Source organism: Suncus etruscus, chromosome 3 (genome assembly GCF_024139225.1).
Source record: "Suncus etruscus isolate mSunEtr1 chromosome 3, mSunEtr1.pri.cur, whole genome shotgun sequence".
Lineage (NCBI taxonomy): Eukaryota > Metazoa > Chordata > Mammalia > Eulipotyphla > Soricidae > Suncus > Suncus etruscus.
This window is the reverse complement of record NC_064850.1, coordinates 36,441,185-36,464,991: the sequence shown is the minus strand read 5'-3', so window position 1 is coordinate 36,464,991 and position 23,807 is coordinate 36,441,185. Positions and strand designations below refer to the sequence as shown.

At 49.7% G+C, this 23,807-nt stretch overlaps 1 protein-coding gene across 2 annotated transcripts in view; it reads right to left on the bottom strand.

The window, feature by feature from the left end:
* The window catches only part of SLC24A4 (solute carrier family 24 member 4), a 131,981-nt gene that overhangs the window by 17,129 nt on the left and 91,045 nt on the right, over positions 1-23,807 (bottom strand). The window contains exons 4-12 of one of the 2 annotated variants that reach the window (XM_049769812.1): positions 20,882-20,956; positions 19,877-19,961; positions 19,043-19,146; positions 18,221-18,295; positions 16,089-16,114; positions 15,093-15,146; positions 13,512-13,645; positions 10,213-10,382; positions 6,412-6,616 (exon numbers count right to left, since the gene is read on the bottom strand). In XM_049769812.1, the coding sequence (XP_049625769.1) occupies positions 6,412-6,616; positions 10,213-10,382; positions 13,512-13,645; positions 15,093-15,146; positions 16,089-16,114; positions 18,221-18,295; positions 19,043-19,146; positions 19,877-19,961; positions 20,882-20,956 (928 nt within the window). The remainder of the gene's footprint in view (positions 1-6,411; positions 6,617-10,212; positions 10,383-13,511; positions 13,646-15,092; positions 15,147-16,088; positions 16,115-18,220; positions 18,296-19,042; positions 19,147-19,876; positions 19,962-20,881; positions 20,957-23,807) is intronic. The other variant, XM_049769813.1, reaches the window with a different exon arrangement.

The following is a 23,807-nucleotide window of genomic DNA, read 5'->3' as shown; positions in this document are numbered from 1 at the left end:
AGCCTGCTGATCTTTACTGAGACCTTCAAGATTTGACTACCAGGTCCTCTGATTGCTGAGACTGTAATCGGCTTCCCATCATGGGGGTCAAACCCACAGCTAAGGCTTTAAATGTATCCAGCACTTGCTTCCACTGGATATAGTAAGATACAAATGCAAAACTGACTCTTGGAGAAAACCTTGATAGATAACCACGGAGCTTCAAAAACAGACACAAGAAACCTTTCTAGTGATTTCCATGAGGCGGGGGAAGTAAGCTGGGATTGGCCAGCATGAATTACTTCCAGCTCTCTGGGGTATTATTATCTGCTCTCTGGTTATTGGTAGTTGACTTTGGGATGATAAGGGAAGAGAATAAATGTTGCTTCCTGGAGCATGAAAACTGGGTTGAGTCAAAGTCCTGGGTTCAGAATTAGTAGATTGGCTCATTGGCTGCTCAGGGCAAATGTGGATCTGTATAAACCTATGGCTCACACCTGGCTTGCACCAGCCCCACTGTGATTGGAACAGCAATGCAACCCCTTCAGAAAGCCATTCCCCCACCTCCAATTCCATGCCAGCCTCTATGGTTCTGAATGTCAATATCACCTCTCCTGGGGCTGGAAAGATAGCATGGAGGTAAGGCCTTTCATGCAGATCACTGGTTCGAATCCGGCACCCCCTATGGTCCCCCGAGCCTGCCAGGAGCGATTTCTGAGCGTGGAGCCAGGAGTAAACCCTGAGCTCTGCAGGGTATGACCCAAAAACAAAACAAACAAACAAAAAAAAAGTCACCTCCCAACTTTGTGTGTGGATGTGGAGTTGTGGGTGTTTATTCCCGGGGTTAGTCCACGGAAGTGCAGAGAATCAGTTTTGAACAGGATAAACCATCTCCCTAGCCCTGGAGGAGTTTATGGAGACTGGGGTGGGTGGCCTGACCCAATGGGAGTCAGCCCTGGGATCAGGTGAGAAATCTCCATCTTCAGTCCACACTGCTTTCCTCCCCACCCAACCCTGTCTGTTTGGAAAGGCGGTTCCCAGCTCAAGGTCTTCATTGCCTAGACTTACCAGTGGATTTCTTGGGTGGTGGCAGTTTTGGATAACTAGAAAGTACTTGGGGTGGGGGTTTCTGGGAAGGTAACAGGCAATAGCACAATGGGGAGGGTATTTACTTTGCATATGGCCTACCCGAGTTTGAACCCTGGCATCTCAAATGATTCCTGAGCCTTCCAGGAGTAATTCCAGAGCTAGAAGTAACCCTGAGCACCACTAGGTGTGGTCCCATAACAAAAAAGAAGAGCCGGAGCAATAGTACAGTGGTAGGGCATTTGCCTTGCATGCAGATGACCCAGGATGGACCTGGATTCAATCCCAGGCATCCCATATGGTCCCCCGAGTCAGGAGCGATTTCTGAGCACATAGCTAGGAGTAACCCCTGAGCGTCACTGGGTGTGGCCCCAAAACCAAAAACCAAAACAAACAAACAAAACAAAACAAAACAAAAGAAACAGATATATAGGTGTTTCCTATATGTCTCCCCCATTCCCCATCCTGCCCACAACAAGATACAGAAAAGTCCAGGAATCAGTTGGCAATATGGATGCTAAATATCCAGTCATGCAGGATGAGGGAAAGGATATGAGGCCCCGTGAGCTGACAACGCCATGAAGCCCCCTCAGGCTTGGACAAGTTCTGCTTGACTGGGGGAATCAATTCCTCGAAGGGGAGCGTCTGTCTCTATTCTTTTCTGTTCCCCGCAGCTGAAAGTAATCCTTAACTCAGCCAGAAACACCCAATGGATGAGTCCAGATGGCGGGTGGGGGCGGGACATAGGGCGAGTGTCCAAGGATGAACTCAACCAGAAGCACAGAGACATCACAGCGTCATGGGAGCTCAGGTAAGCCCCAGGGAACAGCTGGAACGAGGGCGCCCCCTACTGAATTATGAAAGCAATCCAGCCTAGGCTTTTCTGTATTAAAAGGTCTGGACCCCTTCATGGATGAAGGGGTGAGACTTGGGGAATGAGGCTTGGCACAGGGTCCGTTCTGAAGTTCACCAGCCTTTTTAAAGCAGACAGTGCTTAGTGTGAACATCGGAGAAACCTCCTCACTCTCCCATTATTCTTGTATTGGACTCTCTTTGGAAGTTAAAAATGACTATTTCATTATGTAAGAAACCCTTTAAAATGAGCTGTAGCCAAACAGATGGCCAATCACACAGGAGGGAAAAATTAGGAACAGATGCCCTCGTGGAAGAAGAAATTTGAACAAATGAATTTGGACAGTTAACTTGCCAGTCCCATGCATAGAGGGAGAGATGGTGGGAGTGACTTATGGAACGTGGGTGTCCCTGAGTGCTGCCAAGGGAAGTCTCATAGGCCCTGGAGCTAGGCAGGGCATTTCCACCATCTAAAGAATATTCTAGAGCAGTGGTTCTGAGTTGGATATAAATCAGCAACCCTGGAGAGCTATGTGAGAGAACAAAAAATAGGAAGAAGAGAGAATAGAAAATGTCTACACTGAGCTCTGCCCAACACAGAGCTCAGACCCAAAACTTTGTGTTTCTAGAAGATAAGGGACATTTCCCGCTCTAATACTCCCTCCCTCACTAGGTATTCCCCAAACCCTTGTCAGCCTCCAGGTGTGATCAGAGAGCATTGGAGGCATCCGTGGTCCTCTCCGGGTGCTCTGGGTGAGCTCCTGCATGAGCCTGAGTGGCATATGGACACCACAAAGCTAGGTGCTGGGGTGTGGGTTTCTGAGAGCTTCCAGCCTGGAAAATATCCACAACACAGAAGTGAGCTCCTCTCCACCCCATGGAAATACACTTTGCCTGAGGTATGTTTCCTTATGGCCATCACCTCTGTCCCTCATCATCCTGAAACTGGACCCTGAATTCCTTCAGTTCTGTGATTGCTCTGAGAAATGAGTTCAACCCATCAAAGAGATGGGTGAGTCATAGATGTAATACAGCGCCAGCTGGTCAGAAGATCCTTGACTAGGCTGAAGAGCTAGTACAGGGGCTAAGGTGCTTACCATGAAAACAGTCAACCCAGGTTCGATCCCTGGTGCTGCATATAATCTCTTGAGCTCTGTCAGGAATGATCCTTTCTGAGCACTGATGGACATGGCCCCCAAACCAAAACCAATTCAGATAACCTGGGCTTGATACTGGGGTCTTAAGTGTGCTGTGGTGACTGTTGAGAAGGGATCTCATGAATTTGAGTTCTTACCCTGTTTATTTGATTCACCCCCAGGTAGACAATGTCAGAGCTGAGCTAAGCTGGAGCCCCCACACACGACAGCTGATGGTGCAGAGAACCATGTTGAACAGGGGCAGCCCTCCACAATGTTTGGAGACCCAAAGTATTCTGTGTGCAAAGAAGCATCTTATTGGAGAGAAACACCAGGTTTTCCCATTCTCATGAAGAATAAGGCACTTATAAACTTGTCAGACCCTCCAAGTGAGCAGGTCTGGACTGGAGTGAGGCCCAAGATGAGTATCTAATGCTATTTCATGCTCCAGCAATACATTCTGAAAACCACTGTTCTGGAAGAATTGATCATGATTTGGAAGTATCAACATATTAAGAGTTTAGCATACATTCTGGATATTTGTGCTTTCTCAGAAATATGATTTGCAAATGTTTTCTCTAGTCTATGAGTTATCTTTTCATTTTCTTTAGAATGTTGATGAATCACCAATAAAAGGCTTACTTTTATGAAGTGAGATTTCAGTTTGTCTTAGATACTTATGTTTTTATTAGAAATTGTGGTCTAATCCAAGGTCGCAAACATTTACACCAATGCTTTCTCTTAAGAATTTCATGTTTTAAGTGTATTTATTTAGGTCTATTTTGCAATTAACATTTATCTACACTAGGGATATAACTTCCCTTTCTTTTTTAAAGGAATAGAATAAAAAGCTATTTAGTTTTCCTGGCACCATTTCTTGGAAAGACTATTTGGTCTTCTTGAATAATCTTAAAGTGAGAAATTATGAGGGTTCACTTCATACCAACAACATGTCCTTCTCAGTTCTTTTTTAGGGGAGGCATACCCAGGGTTGCTCAGGGGTGACTCCTGACTCTGCACTCAGGTTATTATTCATGGAGTTGCATGTGGGGGAATTTGGTATGTCAAGGATTGAACCTGGGCCAGCTGTGTGCAAGGCAAATACCATACCACTGTGCTATTGGGGGGGGGGGGGCAGCACGCCTGGTGATGCTGAGGGGTTAGTCCTGGCTATGCGTTAAGAAATTGCACCTGGCTTAGACGACCATATAGGACACCACGGGGTCAAACCACCGTCCATCTTAGGTTGGCAGGTGCAAGGCAAACGCCCTACTGCACCATTGGTCCGGCCCCAACAATCAATTCTTTTGAGGAAGTTTGGAGGCCATACCCAACTGTGCTCAGGGATCACTCCTGACTCATACCTGTCTGGTTCTGTATTTAGGGATCATAACTGGCTTTAGGCTCAGAGGTCACTCCTGGTTCTAAGTTCAGGGATCATTCCTGGTAGGCTCAGCCACACATGGAATGGAAGATAAGTGCCAGGAAAAATGACTCAACCCCATCCCATCTCTCCAGTTCTTCCCTCCCATTTCCTCTCCCTGAGCTCAGGAGCCCTGGTGTCACCCTGAGAAGGTTTGGAGAGCAGATCTCCAAACCCCTCTGGGTTTCAGACCCCAAATCCAGAGAACCATGAGCAACGGTCTTCAGAATCTCCAGGAGGTCATGGTCAGAGTCTGTTCCCAGGCTGGCCCAGGGTCACTGATGTGGAAGGGAGGAGGGACATAGGCTGTGCAGCCTCTCCCCACTGGACCTTCAGGTGCTGTGGAAACTCTGATAAATATTAGCATCTTACCTCAGAGACTGAGATCATGCAGCCAGGCTGAAAGGCAGCAGATCTTGACCGTTCTTGCCCTGACATCTTCTCCAGCCCTGGGGCTGTTTGTGCCCCTGAACTATTTGTGCCAGTTCAGTGTGACCTGTAGTGGCTAAGATGGTCGCCCTCATGGTACCAGCAAGTAGCAGTGGGGAGACTCCACGGGGAAAACAAATAACAGGTTTTGACTAGGGTAGACCAAGGATGGAGCCATGGGAGCCATGTAATAATCAGAGACCTTAAGATAAATAGAGAAAACTATATCCAGACAAGGCATGTGCAAAGGCCCGGGGCAGGGGAGGTCTGAGATATTCTAGGGCTAGGAGGCTGTTGATGATAGAGCTGCAATTGAGGATGGGAGTGGCAAAGGGGCCATGCAAGGAGCTATCTGTTGGAATAACCGGTGTTTAAACAATTCAGGATAATTCTTTTTTTCTGTGCTTGTCCCCCTCTATGGGAAGCACTTCTGGATTGGCCCCCAACCCCTACCTGTTCTCCACCATGGGGCTGCTCCTACTTTTCCCATTAAAGACTTGGGTCAGAGAGACTTCTTCCAATTTGGGCCCCACAGCTAGCCTGTCTGCCTGCTCACACACTTTTGCCTGCTTGCAGAGAGCTTGTGCTGGAAATTCCTAAACCTGTTTTTATCTCCCTAATCTTGTGTGGATTATTTCCTGTGTTGATATTGCTTCCAGACCCTCATTCCCCAATACTTCCAGGACTGGGGCATGAGATTTCCACTACACTATCAGCTCAATGACACTGGGCCCTAGAGTCAGCGACCAGCCAGGTAGATATTCTCAAAGCTGTGGCCTGAGCTGATATGGGGAGGAAAGGGAGAGTATGTCAAAAGTGTAAGATGTGTGTGGGGCCAGTGCAATAGCGCAGTGGTATGGCATTTGCCTTGCACACAGCTGACACAGGATGAACCTGGGTTCTATCCCTGGAGTCCCATATTGTCCCCCACGCCAGGAACTATTTCTGAGCGCATAGCCAGGAGTAACCCCTGAGGGTCACCGGGTGTGACAAAAAATAAATAAATAAAAAGTGTAAGAGTTAAGGCTGGAGTGAAAACACTAGTGATAGGGCATTTGCCTTGCATGCAGCCAACCTGGGACAGACCCGGGTTCAATTCCTAGCATCCCATTTGATCCCCTGAGCCTGCCAGGAACGAGTTTTGAGTGCAGATACAGGAGTAACCCCTGAGAGCTGCCGGGTGTGCCCCCCAAAAAAACAAACAAAAAGATGTGACTTTAAGATCCAAGGATCTTTAATGGTCTTAGACTCAAAGTCAGGACTGTGCGTGGGCCAGTTGGTTTGGTCGCGTGAACAGCAGAGTCTGAGCACAGCCACAAAAGACCAGTCTCTGGAGCTGCTTTTCCACCTGTGTTAGCAAGACCAGCAGAGCCTGGACAACGTGGGGGACCTTCCAGTGTCTGGCGCAGCTCAGAATGAGCCCAACAACATCTCCCATGCGTAAGAGGTGCCTAGCACCTACCCTCCCATCCAGCAGGAAGCCCAAGCCTTGCACCCCAAACTCACCTGGCATGGAGAAGGGCGACAAGAAGGCTACTTCTCCAGGCTCTGGCTCTGCGGGCGCTGGCTGGGGTGCAGGTGGCGGCTCCTGCTCCCGCGGGGGGTCGTCTGCATTTTCCTGGGGCACGTTCCCATTCTCCATGTTCTCATGTCTCCCATTTTGGAGCGGTTTGCTGCCCACACCATTGGCCGAGTTGATGAGCCTCTGCCGCTGTGGAGGCGAGACAGACGCCGGCCATGTGAGCATACACTGTGGTCCCTATTGGCACACAACAGACAGGCTCCAGGCCCCCGCCACCCACACATTTCCCTGCATGAGCTGGAGAGAGATGCCAGGATGGAGGTGCCTGCACGAAGGCGCAGGCCAGTTTTCCTTGCCTTTGGGCACAGCTCAGAGCCCTGGGCCCCACCCACACATGTTCTACTGATGCCCAGACACCTCAGCCCACAGCCCTGGAGTGTTGGGGTACATTCTGGTTTGCCCAGCAGACATCCACAAATAACCTGCCTAAAGATGGTATTGAATGTCTCACATAGGGAGTTTTCCATTTTCTTTAAGTATTTTAGTCGCCAAGGATTCTGATGTTTCATACACAGCACAGAATTTATATTAGAAAGCAGGACAATAACCACACACACACACACACACACACACACACACACCCCTCCCAACACATCTTCAATTCATGGGCCCCAATTCTTGAGGTCAGTAAGCTAACCACTGCCCTAACATGTACAAATATCACTTAGTTATTCTTGAACTTGAATGTCATATAACTGTATCAAAATCATATGGATTCTCCTATGCCTGGCTTCTTGGACCCAACTTAGTCGTTGTGGAATTCATGCATGTGGTCAGTTGCTTTTTGGTGGGTTGAATAGTATTCCACAAAGTGACTCATCCCCATTGCATCTTCTACCAATAGGCAGCTGGGATTCTACACATATTTTATTAGTATAAAGCAAATTGTATAGACATTTGTACACAGGCCTTTGTGTGGGCAAAAATACTTATTTCCGATAAGAGTTTTTCTAAGTGTATAGTTGTGAGACATGAGAGGGGACACGATGAACCTTTTTATTCTTGCACCAGCCACAAGTAAGATTCTCAATGGTTCTGCATCCTTGTCAACACTTGATATCATCATGCTTTCATTTTAGCCACTCTGGTGGTATATGGTGATACCTAAGTGTGGTTCTAATGTCCACTTCCCTGTTAGCAAAAGGCATGACAACAAGAAAAGCTGGGGTAGTGTCAGTCTTTAATTGTATTTAAGGGGCCGAAGCAGTGGCGCGAAGCGGTAAGGCATCGGTGCTGGCATTAGCCTAGGACAGACCGTGGTTCAATCCCCTGGCATCCTACATGGTCCCCCAAGCCAGGAACGATTTCTGAGCACATATCCAGGAGTAACCCTTGAGTGTAACCAGGTGTGCCCCCCAAAAAAAAGTGTATTTAAAACTCACCCCCCTCTTACCTGCCCCCTCCAAAATGTGAAGTGCATTACTTGCATGCACCAAATTTGGTTTTGATCCTCAGCAATAAAGGAAAGGAAGGAAGGAAGGAAGGAAGGAAGGAAGGAAGGAAGGAAGGAAGGAAGGAAGGAAGGAAGGAAGGAAGGAAGGAAGGAAGGAAGGGAGGGAGGAGGGAGGGAGGGAGGGAGGGAGGGAGGGAGGGAGGGAGGGAGGGAGGGAGGGAGGGAGGGAGGGAGGGAGGGAGGGAGGGAGGGAAGGAAGGAAGAAAGGAAAAAAGAAAGAAAGAAAGAAAGAAAGAAAGAAAGAAAGAAAGAAAGAAAGAAAGAAAGAAAGAAAGAAAGAAAGAAAGAAAGAAAGAAAGAAAGAAAGAAAGAAAGAAAGAAAGAAAGAAAGAAAGAAAGAAAGAAAGAAAGAAAGAAAGAAAGAAAGAAAGAAAGAAAGAAAGAAAGAAAAAGAGTGAGCCAAAAAGGCCATAACCTCCCGAACAAAAGTGAAAAATCCTCAACAGTGACCAGACAGATAGTACAAAAGATAAAGTATTTGTCTAGCAATGCAGCCAGGTTTAATCCTTAGCACCAAAGCCAGAGAGATAGTACAAAGTATGCTTGCCTTGCATGTGGCCAACCCGGGTTCAATCCCTGGCAGTCCATATGATCCTCCCGCACTGCCAGGAGTGATTTCTGAGTGTGGAGCCAGGAGTAATCCCTGAGAACATAGGTATGGCCCCAAAACAAAAATAAAGTGACTAAAGAGGAGCCTGGAGAAAGTTTAAAGGGTTGCAGCTTTGCAGTGAGGTAGCCTGGATCCATCCTCAATAACATGTACTTCTGAATGTACCATTGAGGAGACTCTCAAAAAGGTGAAAAACATACAGGATCTATCTGGACGTGTGTGTGTGTGTGTGTGTGTGTGTGTGTGTGTGTGTGTGTGTGTGTGTGTGTCTAGCGTTTCTTCTTCCCTGTCCCATTGCAGGATGGAATTCCTAAAAGTGGGGGTGCTTTGGTGAGGTGTCTCTTTTAGAGCTGGATGCATTCTGCCTGATAGCTTCAGATAGGGGAGCAGAAATGAGGAACATGCAAGGCGCTTGTGGTTCATAGGAAACGGAGTCCAATGCCTTCCTGGGGAGGTACCTCTCCAGTGAATCTGATACAAGTAGAATCCCAGTACTGTCACCAGCATCCTACTGGCTTGTCAAAATTCTGGAATTTCCCTTGCTTCATATACTGTGGGAAAAATATACTAATTACTGAATCCCCAGCCCCTCAAGAGTTGATCAATTCTCTCAGTACTATGGGTATAATATCCCTGAAAAATGAGCAGGATGAGGTGAAATGTCACCAATTTATGTTTTCAAATTTTATTTTTGGTTCTGGGGCCACACCCTGCAGTGCTCGGGACTTACTCCTAACTTTGAGCTTAGGGTTCACGCCTGTGTCACCCGAGGGACCAGATGGGATACCAGGGATCGAACCCAAGTCAGTCACATGCAAATCAAGTGCCTATCTGTTGCACTATTTCTCTGGTCCCTCGTTGATTTGCATTCTGCCAATCAAAGTTATTCAGAATGATCCCACACTTGCAATGTTTTCTCTTCCTAATAAACTTATCATAGAGAGGGCATATTCTGTGTGAAATAGAATCAGAAGGGTTAAAACTCCAGAAATTTCTGGAGCAAGTACCACCTGACTTCTGTTTCATTAAAAAAAATTTTTTTTTTAGGTTTTGGGCCACATCTAGTGGTACTCAGGGGCTAATTTCTGGGTCTGTACTCAGGAATCACTCCTGGCAGGTTTAGGGGACCATATGGGATGTCAGGGATCGAACCCGGCTTGGGTACAAGCCACGCATCATCCCTGCTATATCATCTATCTAATTTGCCACCTGACTTCTGCAAGCAGTCAGCATCAAAGTTCTTTGAGCTTGGCTGAGAGTACTAGCACATGAGCTGGAAGGTTCGAGGAGCAGGAAGGAATCTGTCCTACACTTATGCACAGGATTACAATCTATCTTGTACTCAAATGATAGCTTCAGCACAAAACTGTTGCTGAGACAGGGGTCCAGAGGACAAGGAAGTTCCCAAGGTACGGCTTTGTGTGTGGCCTGAAATTACACCTTAAATCTCCATCCTTGCTCCAATGAACATAACCAATGTGCTCTGGGGCTTGATGCCTGCCTTTAGTTCCATTCTGAGAAGCAGCCTTGCCATCCATAGGCCATAGTCCTGCTGCTCCTCCTGTCATGGGTGTTGTAGAGCCTGGCCCCCTGCAGCCAACACCCAGAGCATATTGGCCAGTCCCCCTCTGAAGGCTTCTTGGTCCCCTGAAGCAGACGCACCTCATTGATGATGATCCTGCTGGCCATCCGCAGCCGTGTCCTGGGCCCAAACTTATTGGTGATCATGATGCGAAGGCCGGCCTCAGGGAAGCTGAACTTGGGCGGGCTAGAGCTCATCACCTCGTCCACCATCACCACCTGGTTCTTGCCATATTGTGGCTCCTCCTTCACTGTAGTGAGCAGGACATCCAAGTGAGCATGGGGTCCCAGTATCAACAGTACTTAAGGGCCAGGGGTCAAAGCCAGACTCCCAGCCCAGAGTGCAGCTATGGCTCTGGCCTTAGTTGAGACAGGCGTGCCAGCTTGGGGTATGCCCAGAGTCCCTCTGCTCCAGGGTTACTCCTGGGTAGATGCTCCCAACCAAGTGATGGGTCCCCACTTCTGGGGCTGGGCTAACTCTGGCCTTATTGGGCAGCCCCCTGACCACACAGATGGACTGTTGTGACCTCTTACTGCTGCTCTATGGATATCTTCCTTTCCTCCTGCTCACAAAGGTCATTATAAAAAGGTACCCACTGGCTGTCACCCTACAATGGAAACTGATAGAAAGCACCAGAGTAAACTGGCTTCTGTATCCTCTGTTCTGGGTGACCATCTCTGCCCCCCTGCAGGGTTCATGCTACTAACTATTCCCTGCAGTGTAGGTAGGGATTGGGGCAAAGATGGGATGCACAAACCCCTGAAGAGGCCAGTGAGACCTCACAGGCAGTTCCTGTCTCCCCCACAGGCAGGGAAAGAGAGGGGAGCACTGTGCTTTCTCTGGCCTGTAACCCTCCCTTGGGAATACAGAGCCCAAGTCCCTGGACTTGGCCACTTTTCTGGGTTAAGCTTAAAGGAAGCGACCTGGGGGGCTGCTGGCACTTTTATTTATCTCTAGCATTCCACAAAGGTCTAGGAGGGCTGCACCTGAGTTCTGGGGGTGCCCCTTATGGGTAACCATGATATGGGAGCATGAAACCGCATGGGATTAGAGGTTCAGACACAGCTGTGCCACCCAACCCAACACCCTCCCCACCCCATCTCCCCCCCAGGCAGCAAGGCTCAGCAGACAGGAGGCAGAGGGTTAGAAACAGGCTGGGTGGTGGGGTAAGGACATGCATTAGTCCGACATGGATACCAACCTCCCGCAGGTGCGGAGGGGCTGCTGGGGCTCCATGATGGAGTGTGTTATGGGCGCAAGCGGGTTACTTACAGTTTGGAAGAGGAGAGGTTAAGGAGGCAGAGGCCGCAGGCTGCACTGCTGGAGGGGATTAGCTTGCAGTGGAAGCCTGAGATCTGGGGAGCATTCTTGAGAGGGACTGAGTTATTGGAGGATGTTAGTAGCAGGGATCCTGTTTGCAGAACCCTGAGGCTGGGGCCTTGGGAGTGGCCATTGCTCAGTCCCATTTGGGAGGCTCTGTACCCCGATGCAAGCAAGCTGGTGTCTCCCCTAAGCCTGAAGTCCTTTGGGTTGTGATAGAGCCCCTATCACAGAAGCAGAGGAGCAGCAGGGGCTCCCAGACTGTCACGGCACCACCTGGTGACAATATTCATAAGAGTTGTGAAGGGTCACCAGCTTTTTTGAGGCCAGAGCTGGCTAGAGTTAAGGACCCCAGGAAGCAGCCCTCAAGGGCTTCCCAGAGTCAGGGTTCCATAGGTCAGACCCAGGCCAGGTCTTATACCCCTCCCAGGGTATGGAGGAGGCAAGGAGGCCTTGGTGAGTGGGAACCACTGGACCAGCAGAGAGCAGAGAACTCCCACTAGCATCCAAAAATGGGGGAACCCCCCATCAGCTTTCATCCTAGGACTCAGCTGTGCTTGTGTACAGGATGGAAATGGACGTGGCAAATGTACTGCTGGTTTAAGTGAGATCCCAATAACAGGAGGGGCTGAAAAATGGTGTCTAGAGGAATCCACACATGGGGAGGCTATTGGGTGCTCTCTGGCTGTTCCCACAAGAACGGGCACTTCCCAGGGTTTGAGGACTCCCACTCATTCTCCCAATCACCCTGTGGGTCTGGAGAAGTCTGGGACATGGACCCCTGCCTTTGTCCTGAGGCCAGGTTGGCCCCAAGAGGGAGATGGAGCCCCAGTAGCAGCCACAGTGTTGTCCCCTCCTGGACATGTTCTGCAGACGAGAACATCCCAGGACAGGAAATAGGATAAGCCTCCTCCCAACCAGAGTCCATCTGAGCTGGGCCTGGAATAGCTTGAGAGACAGAATGAGCTGGGTAGAGATAGACAGACCAGCAGAGAGGGACAGACAAACCACCAGAGACAGAGATGGAGAGACAGAGCAGCAGATGGACAGACCATCAAAGATGGACAGACAGACCCAACAGTGATAGAAGACCAGCAGAGAAGGACACAAACAAGCAGACCAGCAGAGACAGACAGACAAACCTGGCAGAAATGCATAGACAGATCAGCAGAAACAGACAGACAGACCAGAGATGGACAGACAGAACTGACAGAGGTTGACAGACAGACCAGAGAGATGGACAAACCAACAAAGATGGACAGACAGATCAGCAGAAATGGGCAGATAGACCCAGCAAAGATGGAAAGATAGACCAGAAGAGTACAGGGATGAGAAAAGGCTCCACCTGATGTGCCCTTGGTTGGAATTAGGAAAGACAGAGGAGAGCTCAGCCTCTGGGGTCCTGAGACCCCTGATCCTACCAAGGGAGTTTAAATGGTCTGCACTGGGACCTGCTCAGAGCTGCAGGGAAGAAGGGAGAGAGGGTCATGGGGGACCCAGCTCCCTCCTCTGACCTGCTTTCCAACCCCCCTTTGCGACCCTGATCATGGAGAGCTGGTGCACATTCTGGCAACCACTCCACTGTGGGAACTTCCCAGAAACTTCTGAGTTACAGAAGTTAGACGGTTCCCAAAGCTGCGGCAAAGGGCCTGAAGGACTTGGGGGAAGTGGACAATGTGAATGGGCTGGCTCCGAGGTCCCCAAGCCCTGGACTAGGGCATCTAAATCTGCTGAGGACCAGCTGGGCAGGGGCTTCCAGCTGTATCAGCACTGGGTACAGCAGGGGCTTCTGCACCTGGAGGCCTCAGTACCCTGGCCTAGGTTCTCATTTGGCCAAGCAGAACTCAGTCCTGGGGGTACATGGTAAACCCCTAGGGATGGACCATGGCTCCTTCCTCCTCCTCTTCCCACTGAACCAATCTGACATTGTGTCCGGCCCAAGACTTTCTGGGCATGACGGTCCCTGAGGGCCCGACAGTTGTGGGGTAGGTGGGGACATGTGTGCATGGATGGGGCTGGGCGGCCGAGGCCGGGGTCTCTCCTGTCTGCTCAGCCTTACCTGACCCCAGCAATGGCATGGAGGGGTCATCAGAGCAGCAGTGGTCATTACCGTCCTCCAGCTCATTGGCTGTACTGCCATTGGCCACGGCCTTCTGCTTGATGGTGAAGAAGGCCTGCATTTTCACATTGTACCTGTGTGGGCAGGAGCAGAGTCTAGCAAAGCTGCCCTGGGCCTTAGAAGGGTCTGGCTCGCTCCTGGGGGCCTTTGGAGAGGAGATTCCTGCCTACTGCCTGAGTCTGGGCCTCCTATAGTCCCCCATGTTCCTACCAAGGCCCAAGTTCCTACCAAGACCTACATGCCCCCCCACCCCCATGGCCAAAGTCTGATCAACCCCTTGTTCCTCCATGGGCCAAGTTTGGGCCCTGCCAGATTCCCCCCATAATCCAAGTCTGCCTCCTGCCTGAGTTTCTACCCATGGTTCAAATCTGGGTCCCCTGTACTTCCCCCATGGCCAGAGTCTGCCCCTCTCCAGTTTCTGCCCATGGCCCAAGTCTGGGGGACCCCTCCCCTATATTCCCACACTCAGCCCAAATCTGCCCCCAATTAGTCACCCCCATCTCATGACCAAGTCTTCCCTCTCCACTGTTCCTGCTCAGGGTCCCTGTCTGGACACCCCCCCCCCCCATTTCCCACCTATGCCCAAGTCAAGGCATCCATACCCCTCATTCCTACCCAGCGCCTGAGTCTGGTTTCCCCTCTCTGTGTTTCCTCCCATGAAACTTCCCATGTTCCTGCCCTAGCTCAAGTCTGGGCCTCTCACTCCCATCACAGCCCTCAGAGTTGATTTTTCCTAAAGGACTGCAATTTGCCAGTGAGGCCCAGGCTCCAGGGCAGCTGCTAGGGAGAGATATGGGGGCTTCATGTCTTCTCAGTTTTCTTGGTACCATGTAGGGTGGGGGATTGTCTACAAGGGGAGACTCTCCTGACTGCTTCCCCTTTTTATAGTTTGTGGTGCTTTAAGTCACTCTCAGTGGAGTTTGGGAGAGTATGAGATGTCTGAATTCACAACTTCACATATGCCATGCGACCTGTTCTGCTAAGACTTCTCTGTGGCCTCCACATCCTTTCCCAAAATCAGGATTCTGGAGACTTTGTGGAACACACAGAGCTGTGTAACCATCATGGCCTTTCACTGCCAGACCTTCCCAGCCCCAAAGAGATCCCTTCACTAACCAAGGACCCTCCCTTCTCATACCTTGGCAGGCACCATCATTATACTTAGAGCTCACATGCTCCCAAGTGTCCCCATGGGAATGTTAGACATTAAGGGACATTCAGCAGGTTCACCCATGATGTAATGTGATGGAATGTGCTAGAGCACCCTTCCTGCCTCAGGGCCTTCCAGCCCCCTATAATTATGCAGAAGGGAGAATTGCTGAGATGGTGAAAGATGGATTTCCCTGGCCACATAAATGGGAGCTGCCTTATCTCCCACCTACCAGGAGCATGCCCCCAGCCTGGATGTGGCCCATGCCCCAAAATAATATCTGATCATATCTCTCCACTCAGATTGCCTCTTGTGGCCTGACCAGAGGCCGGGGCATTGCCAGCATGGAGGAGGGGGCGCAGGGCACTCACTTCATGATGAGGATATAAAACACGTAGAGGATGATGAGCACCAGGCCTTCCCACCTCAAAGAGACACAGGAGACGGCGGTTAGAGTGTGGGGCATGTGGAGGACCCTCCCAGCCCTTGCTGCCCCACCTGCCCAAGTCTCTTGGGTTCCCTCCATGCTTGGGAAAGTGGGGGTCAGGATCACCCTCCTTAGCTCAGGAGCCAGGCAGAGAAGGGGCTTAGAATGGTGCAGAGGCAGACTGAGATCCTCAGATTATGTGAGATTCTGGGCCTGTGAAAATGGGGTGTCGGAGGGAGAGGCTTCTGGGAGCTGCTGAAACTAAAGGGCAGGGGTGGGATCCTTAGAGGAGCCTTAATGTCTGGGACATTCATTTCCCATAGGTCTGAGTGGGAAGAGTGACCTCACAGGAGGATCTGAGTTTCTCTTCTCCAAAATGTTCTGCTCAGACACCAGGGCCACACCCTGTGGGGCTCCAGGGCCACACAGAGCTGGGGACAGTGTTCAGGGTCCCTGAAAGCAAGGTCAGTGCTCCAGTCTTTTCCTTCACACTACCTCTTCAACCCTGTACTTCCTGGCCCTGGTGGAATGGATTGGCTCCGACCTTGATTCATTTAGCTTTAGAAAACAATTGGGCCCGGAGAGATAGCACAGCGGAGTTTGCCTTGCAAGCAGCCGATCCAGGACCAAAGGTGGTTGGTTCGAATTCCGGTGTCCCATATGGTCCCCCGTGCCTGCCAGGAGCTATTTCTGAGCAGACAGCCAGGAGTAATCCCTGAGCACCGCCGGGTGTGGCCCAAAAACAAAAAAAAAAAAAGAAAAAAGAAAAAAAAGAAAGAAAACAATTGGGAAGGGTAGGGACACTGTGGGGCACTGCCTGCATCTCTATAGAGAGACAGAGAAGGGGGTGAGCAAAAAGGTTCTGGCGAGTCAACGATCCTCACCAGCTCCCTACAACCTGGATGACAGGAACCATAAGAAACAAAGCACCCAAACTTACCACACAATTTCTTCATCGTATATGAACTGGAAGGCAAAAGAAACATAGAGAGGGGGCCACATTTACTGCTAGAGGAAAACAAAGGCAGGCACAGTGCACCAAGAGCCACACATAACTGTGTGTTAGAAACCACGCGGCTCTGGGCTTCATCTAGAACGAGTGGCTGCCTGCTGACCTGTTTGTTTGCCTGCCCATTGGTGTCTCATGCATATACGGATGACTGAATCAACAGATATGTGTCTCTAGAAAAATATCCATGGGTATGTTTAGAGCTCCAGAAAGATGCATACAAGACATGTATATACTGTGACATGAGCTTGTGTATATGTGTTCTGTTCATGTATGTGCCTATGGAAATATCTATGGATACATGTATGATCTACCTATATATGTGTGTCATAGGTGCATTGTGTGTATCTATGTGCATATGGTAGTATAAAAGTATACATATGTGGACCTATGGATGACCTATAGAAGTATCTACACATATATTTGTAAATTAACCTGCATGTGTACAAACTATTTTTTTTTTTTTTTTTGGTTTTTGGTTTTTGGGTCACACCCGGCAGTGCTCAGGGGTTACTCCTGGTTCAACGTTCAGAAATCACTCCTGGCAGGCTCAGGGGACCATAGTGGATGCCAGAATTTGGACCACCATCTTTCTGAATGCAAGGCAAATACCTTACCTCCATGCTATCTCTCCGGCCCCAGACATATTATTATTTATTGTTTTATTGTTTTGAAGGCCACACCTGGCTATACTTAGGGCTTCTCCTGGGTGGGTGCTCAGAAATCATTCCTGGTGGGCTTAGGGTACTATATGGAATGCCAAGGATCGAACTTGGGCTGGTTGTATGCAAGGCAAGTGCTGTACCTACTGTGTTATCTTTCTGGTCCCAGACATATTATTATATGAGCATATGTGTGCAAGTGTGTCATATGTGTGCCTATGGGAGTATCTGTGGATGCATCCATGGGTATCCCTGTGTGTATGTGAGTCTACTAGTAATCATGCATGAATTCTCTTTCTACGGATGGGTCCTACGTATGTGTGTATGTGAGTATACTAGTAATTGTACATGCATTATCTACTTGTGGGATGAATTTATGGAGTTACCACTATCTATATGTATATATATATATAGTGCATCATCTATCTGTGGAGTGGATGAGTGTTTATGTGAACATACTAGAAATCACACATTCATCATCTATCTGTGGGATGGATTTACGAAGTTTCCTATGTGCGTGTTTATGTTAGTGTACTATTAAACGCATTTATATTACCTATCTGTGGGGTGGATTTATGGATTTCTGTATCTAGGTGTATTATATGTGAGTGTATTAGTAGCTGTGCATGCATTAGCTAACTCCTCTGTCTGGGACCACTAGCAATGCCATGCCTCATGGCACTAAGGAACAACACCGGGTCTGAGAATCTGAGCCAGCTCAGGGCCACTTGGCTGACTGCGAGTCTAACTCATTTCGCTTGAACGAGGGGAGTTGAGGCTTAAATGAGAGACCTGAGGGTCTGGATGAAGGGACCTGGGGGCTCAAACCCCAGGATGCCTACAGTCCTCCAGAGGACAGAGCAAAAAGCACCCAGGCCCTGAGACTTGTATAAGCAACAGTAGTAAATGTTGCAGCTGTCAACCGCCAGGTCTGGGGACATCGGTGACACAGGGATCCATGATGCCAAGTCAGGTAGGGGTACACCCTACTCCCCAAACCCAGAACCCTACATGCACCCAAATCCTGAGCTTCTTTGTGAGCCTGCCAACTGCCCGGCCCTTGTCCTGTGTTCTGTATTGCCCTGTCCTGCGCCATGATGATTACCACAGCACTAGGGTCCCCAGGGGTACTGCCCCCACCACCAGCAGAACGCCCCTCTGCCCAGGGGCTCCAGCTGGCCTCACTGCTGCTGCCACAAGCCAGCAACCAGAAGTTCAATTCATCCTTGGGAAGGTGAGGTCCGGGAATCCCCATGGAGCAAAGAGCTCAAGATGAACAGCAGGGGGCGCTGGTGGCACCTGAGTCCCACTATCCTCCCTATGGCCCTTGGATTCTTTCTAGGCCCCCCCAGCCCCCCCAAAGGGTCTGGGGTGGGGAGGGGGGCGGGCAGGAGCACTCACAGCGATGAGCACAATGACGGAGAGTGTGTAGTACACAGAGTCCCGGCACACGGCCCACCACGTCAGGCGCACCACCTGCAAACATGCTGTCAGAACTGGGGCCAGGATGCTGAGCCCCTCTGGATCCCCACAAGCACAGGGACACACCTAGGAGCTTTTGTGTACCCACTGCACCAGATTCAGTTCCACCACCCAAAAGTCACCAGGTGACTTTTTTTCTTCAGAGCCATGGAGTGTCCGTCGGGGACATCAAGGACAAAGCTCCACAGGTTGGCTGACAGGAGACTGAGGCAGGGGGAAGCTCCCTCCCTCCAGAACCATCTAGGGGGACTGGCCAGTGATGCTACCTCCCTGTGGGCTGGACTCACAAGGACAAATCCAACATCTCAGGACACTGGGCCCCATGGCCCGCTCTCGCCTGTGGCTTCCAGAATCTTGAGTTTAGGGTCCAACTTGTAGGACAAGCTTCGTTCCCTCATATTAATTCACTGAGTGCACGCACAGGTGGGGGCGAAGGGTTCAGGAGCCCTAGGCTCTCAAAACCATGGGCACCTGGAGGCTTGAATAGGTTTCGGGGACTTGAATAAGGATATTTGGGACTCATATGAGAACTCTGAGGTCTAGAATGGGAGCCCTGGGGGCCTAAATGAGGAGGCCTGGGGGCTTGACGGGGGTCTAGGGTCTTGAATGAGGGGATTTGGGGCTTAAATGAGAGACCTGGGGGCTTGAATGAGAGGCTTGGGCTTGAATGGGGGGGTTGGAGATTGAATGAAGGGCCTGGGGGCTTGCATGAGGGCTTGGGGGCTAGCCCAAGATACCTACCTGACCAGCGAACAGCCCGCAGACTCCAATGATGCACAGAATGTTGAAGACAGCGGAGCCCACAATGGTGCCGACCCCCACATCCCCGTGAGTGATGAACACACCTGGGGGTAGGGGGCCCTCAGAGCCTGTGCTGCACCCACTACCCCCTATAGGAGGGGTTGTCCTCCATGGGACCAGGTGCTCCAAGAAGCCATCACAACCCCCACCCCAGTTTGCTAGCAGCAGCAGCTTCAATGCCGGGTGCTGCCTTCGTCCCTTTGCAGAATGAGGGTGCCTGTCACTGTAGTCTGAGTTTAGGGCATTTTCTCAGCCCCAGAAACCACCTCCCCAGAGGCACCCAGGAAACTACTCACTTGCTTTCCAGCACCCAACTCTCTGAGGGGAGCTCAGGGAAGCCTCAAACTAATCTGAGCCCCAAACTAGTGATCTCGGGTTTAGGCTGGGGTGGAGGGTGTGGGATGTGGGGTGTGCAGGAGTGTGGAGGATTAGGAGAGTATCGGGGTATAAGGGGGGATGGATGTGGGCAATGAGGCGGTACAGAGAATGGGGGTGTGAGGAATTAAGGGTCTGAGGGTGTGAGAGGGTATTGATGAGTAGGGGTGAGGGGTGTGGGCAGTGTGAATGTGTGGGGAGGGTCAGGGTTGGACCATTGGGTGTCTGGGGGTTGTGGGGGTTTGGAGGATGTGCAGGATATGGAGGTGTGGGGTGATGTTGAGTGTGGGAGTTGTTGGAATATGAGGTTATGAGGAAATGGAGTTCGGGATATGGGGTTATAGGTGACATGGGGACATGGGTGTGTGGGTATATTAGTGAGGTGACATGGGTGCTCACCAATGATGGAGGCAAACAGCTCTGGGGTAGAGCTGCCAGCGGCCATGAAGGTGGCTCCAGCCACATCTTCACTCAGGTGGAGTTTCTGGAAGAGAAGTGCCCACAGGATCATGCATGGGACCCCCCCCCCCCAGTATCCCCTTTTCATCTGAACCTGCTGGTTCTGAGCCCCTAAATGTGCTCTGGGACTGTCATGTGACTGGGGCAGGAGGAGCCTTTGGTCCTGAGAACTGAAAATGGAGAATGCAGGGTGGGGGTTCCACACACTTACTGCCCCAGTGGGCCTGATCTTCCTCTTGTTTGAGTCCCCAGTGCTAGAACACGGCAGGGCAGAGGAACTTTTTGGGAGCCCCTGTAGGGTGAGGGTGCATAGCTCTCACCCCAGAGCCTTCTTTGGGAGACTCCAGAGGTGCTTGCCGGGGGCTATGGCTGGACTCAGGGCTGGGACCAGCTGGCCTAGAGTCTACCCCCTAATTGGGAAGATGATTCCAGGGGCTCAGATGCTTGGAGAACCCATGGTGATGAGGGTTCCAGGATCCCACTTGAAGGAACCTACACTCTGGTCCTCAGAGTATGGGGAGACAGCATGAAGGGATGGTGTGCAAGCTGCTCCCCAAGTTTGATCCTCGTCACCCCTGACCACACCGAATGTGGCCCCTGAATACTGCCAGTGTAGCTCCAGTAGTCTCCAGCCCCACTGTGCTAGGACTGCTCCACATGGCCTGGACATACAGATGGAAGGTGCCTTTGGGATACCCCAGATCCTCCGAGCCCCTCCAACATAGCAAGGCTCTTGGGTCACTGGAAAAGGTAGCCCTAAACACATGCTATTATTACTGAATAACCAGAAGGCCCCTTGAGGGTGGGGTCTGGACCCGAATTACAAGTGGAGGACTGGGAGGAGCAAATTCCTTCTGCTGGATTCTGGGACACACCCCAGCTCCTTTTGAGGCTCAGAGGTGCCTCCATGTGCCTCTTTGTGGGGGTTCTTGCACTCCTGCATACCTCACAGATCTTCTCAAGAGATGGAACGAAGAAGTCATCGCACACGATAGCCAAGGCATAGAACATGTACAGGGCCTGCCAGGAAGAGGTGAGGGGGTTAGGGACCTGTCAGTCGAGGGTGAAATATTTGTGCCCTCAAGACCCTCAGAAATTGAGGCCTGGGGGTCTGGTGCCCCCTTCCTGTGTTCATGCAACCAGCTGCTCATCCATCCCCACCAATGCCATCACAGCCCCCCCATGCTTATGCACCAGGGAGGACCCCAGAGCTGATGTCAGGGCTCAGATGCAGGTGACCATGGTAAAGTCAAATCTGTGCATTGCTTCAGTGACAGAGGAACAGGAGACCAGATGATTAAACGGGTTTATAGAAGCTGGAGCAATAGTTCAGTGGGAGAGGTGTTTGTCCTAATTGTAGCTGACCTGGGTTCGATCTCTGGCATCCCATATGATTTCCTGAGCATCCCCAGGAGAGATGTCTGAGTACAGAGCCAGTAGTAATATCTACCTGAGTGTTTCTTTTTTCTTCTTTTTTTGGTTTTTGGGCCACACTCAGCGGCGCTCAAGGTTTACTCCTGGCTATGTGCTCAGAAGTTGCCCCTAGCAGGCACGGGGGACCATATGGGATGCTGGGATTCGAACTATCGTTGGTCCTAGGTTGTCCACTTGCAAAGCAAATGCCCTACTGCTGTGCTATCTCTCTGGTCCCTACCTGAGTGTTTCTGGGCATGTCCCCCACCAAAAAAGTTCGTAGACAACCTTCACCTTGTTCTAGCATGGCCCTACTGTGCTCACCTTACATGGCAAATATTGTTCTAATGATTGTTTGGTCTGTTTGATTTTGGGGTCGGGGATGGAAGCCAGGACCTCACAGCACATGCAAAGGTCCTGGGGCCAGGTACGTCTGTGGTGTGTAAGGGACAACCAGGCCCTAGGACTAGGAGGAGAGAACAAGGGGAAGTTGGGGGATAAAACATGAGGTGTTAAAGGAGAGCTGAGGATAAGAACCCTAGAGTTTCACGTTTAAAAAGCCACCTATGTCACAAATATGGGTACTCTAGTGACAGAAAAGCCAGATGGCTTTGCTTGGCTTCGGACAAGACGCCTTACAACTAACTAACAGTGACTGAACATGAAGACAAAAAAGGTAGCCGAGGCATCTGGGGTGGTGGCTGCAGAGTCCTGGTTTGGGCTCCTGAGTAGCTTCAAAAACAAAGATGGTGCCTCAGTTTCCAGACCCTGAGGCTGCCTTCAAAAGCTGGCTTCTAAACTCATTTGTTCTTGCACTATAAAAGGCACCAGGGAACTTTCTCAAAGAGCACATACTAAGTGTTTTAGTCTCCAGAGGGCACACAGCCTGTTTTAGATACTCTGCTATTGTTGAACAGGGGTTGTCAAGGACGGGGCCTGGTTTTGTCCCAATAAAACTTTATTAGTACACATGAGGTGGCCAGGATTGTATTCCCTCACCACCATTTCGTCACCTACTCTGATGGATTCCTGTAAAATTCCAGAGATGCTTGGAAGCTCAGGAAAGAGATTTGTCTCCAAGATGCCAAGACTTTCATGCAGCAAGGCAGATTGAGGAGGTTAGTTAGCATACTGAGGGGGCTTATTGGAGGAATAAGAGGACTCGTTAGCAGAACAATAGATTATCTAGCAGAATGTGAGGGTGAGTTAGCTGAATGAGAGTTAGTTAGAAGAATGGGGGACGGCTGTAGGCGGCTTCTGTTCTATAGCCATCAGTGAGATTTCGGTGAATCCACTTTAGGGAGAGTAGGTTGCACAGATGGCGAAATATGAAATATAAAATAAATGAAACTACACAGAGTATGTGGGGTCAACATGTTTCTGGCAGGAGTGCGACAAGTTTAATTTTTTGAGCAGGGGAATTTGTAGGGGTAAAATTAGCCAGAGGTAAAGAATAATTATAATTACAAAGCCTAGTACAACAATAACAATACCTAAGCTATAGGTGTGACTGTAAAAATTCTAAGTTATAAGAGAGAAGGTCACAACTCAAGGTAACTTCTTGCAAGCTTACTTTAAATGCAAAAATCAGGATTAAAGGAAGTAGGAAATATCTAGAAACTTGATCTTTCTAGGCTGGACTCTATAGTTTTAGAGGTTAAGTGAGGGGAGGAACCAAATCCCCAAGAATGAACTTCCCTATTTCTTAAGGAGAGTCAAGATCTGCATTCTGGTTACACCCTTGATTACCAGAAACTGCAATAGCAAAGAGAAAAATTGTCTTTGCTTTTAGGGCTGGCTATATCCAGAAAAAAAGGGGTTCTCAAATAAACTTTGGTGCTAGAATTTCTGAGCCAAATTATTTGATAGAGGCCATTATTTTGCCTGATATATACAAAGGAGAGATAGTCAAATACTGGCTGAAAATGTAATGCCAGGTGTCTCTTTGGAAATTCCTCAACCATCCACGCAGGGGAAAAAGGCATCCACAGTGGGCCTTTAGAGGAACCCTATGAGGGTTAAATTAGTTCTACCAACCAGGAAAATCTGAGGATACATCTGATGGGCTAAGCCCCCTTAAAAGCTTAGGTATGCCCTGGCAGGGGGACTAGTTAGCAGAATGAGGAACTAGCTGTCAGTCTAAAAGGACTAGTTAACAGGATAGAGGGACTAATTAGCCAAGGGGGCTAGTTAGTAGAATAGAAACTAGTTAACAGATAAAGAATAGTTAAAGGAATGTGGTACTAGCTAGCAGATTGAGAGGACTAGTTAGATGAATGAGGGATTATTGAACTGAATGGAAAACTACTCAACAGAGAAGAGAACTAGGTAGAAAAATGGGGAAACTAGTCTGCAGATTAAGATAACTAGCTAGCTGAAAGGAGATAGTTAACAGGTAAGATAAGTTAGTAAGATAGTTAGCAGAATGAGACTAGCTAGCAGAATAAAGAGACTAGTT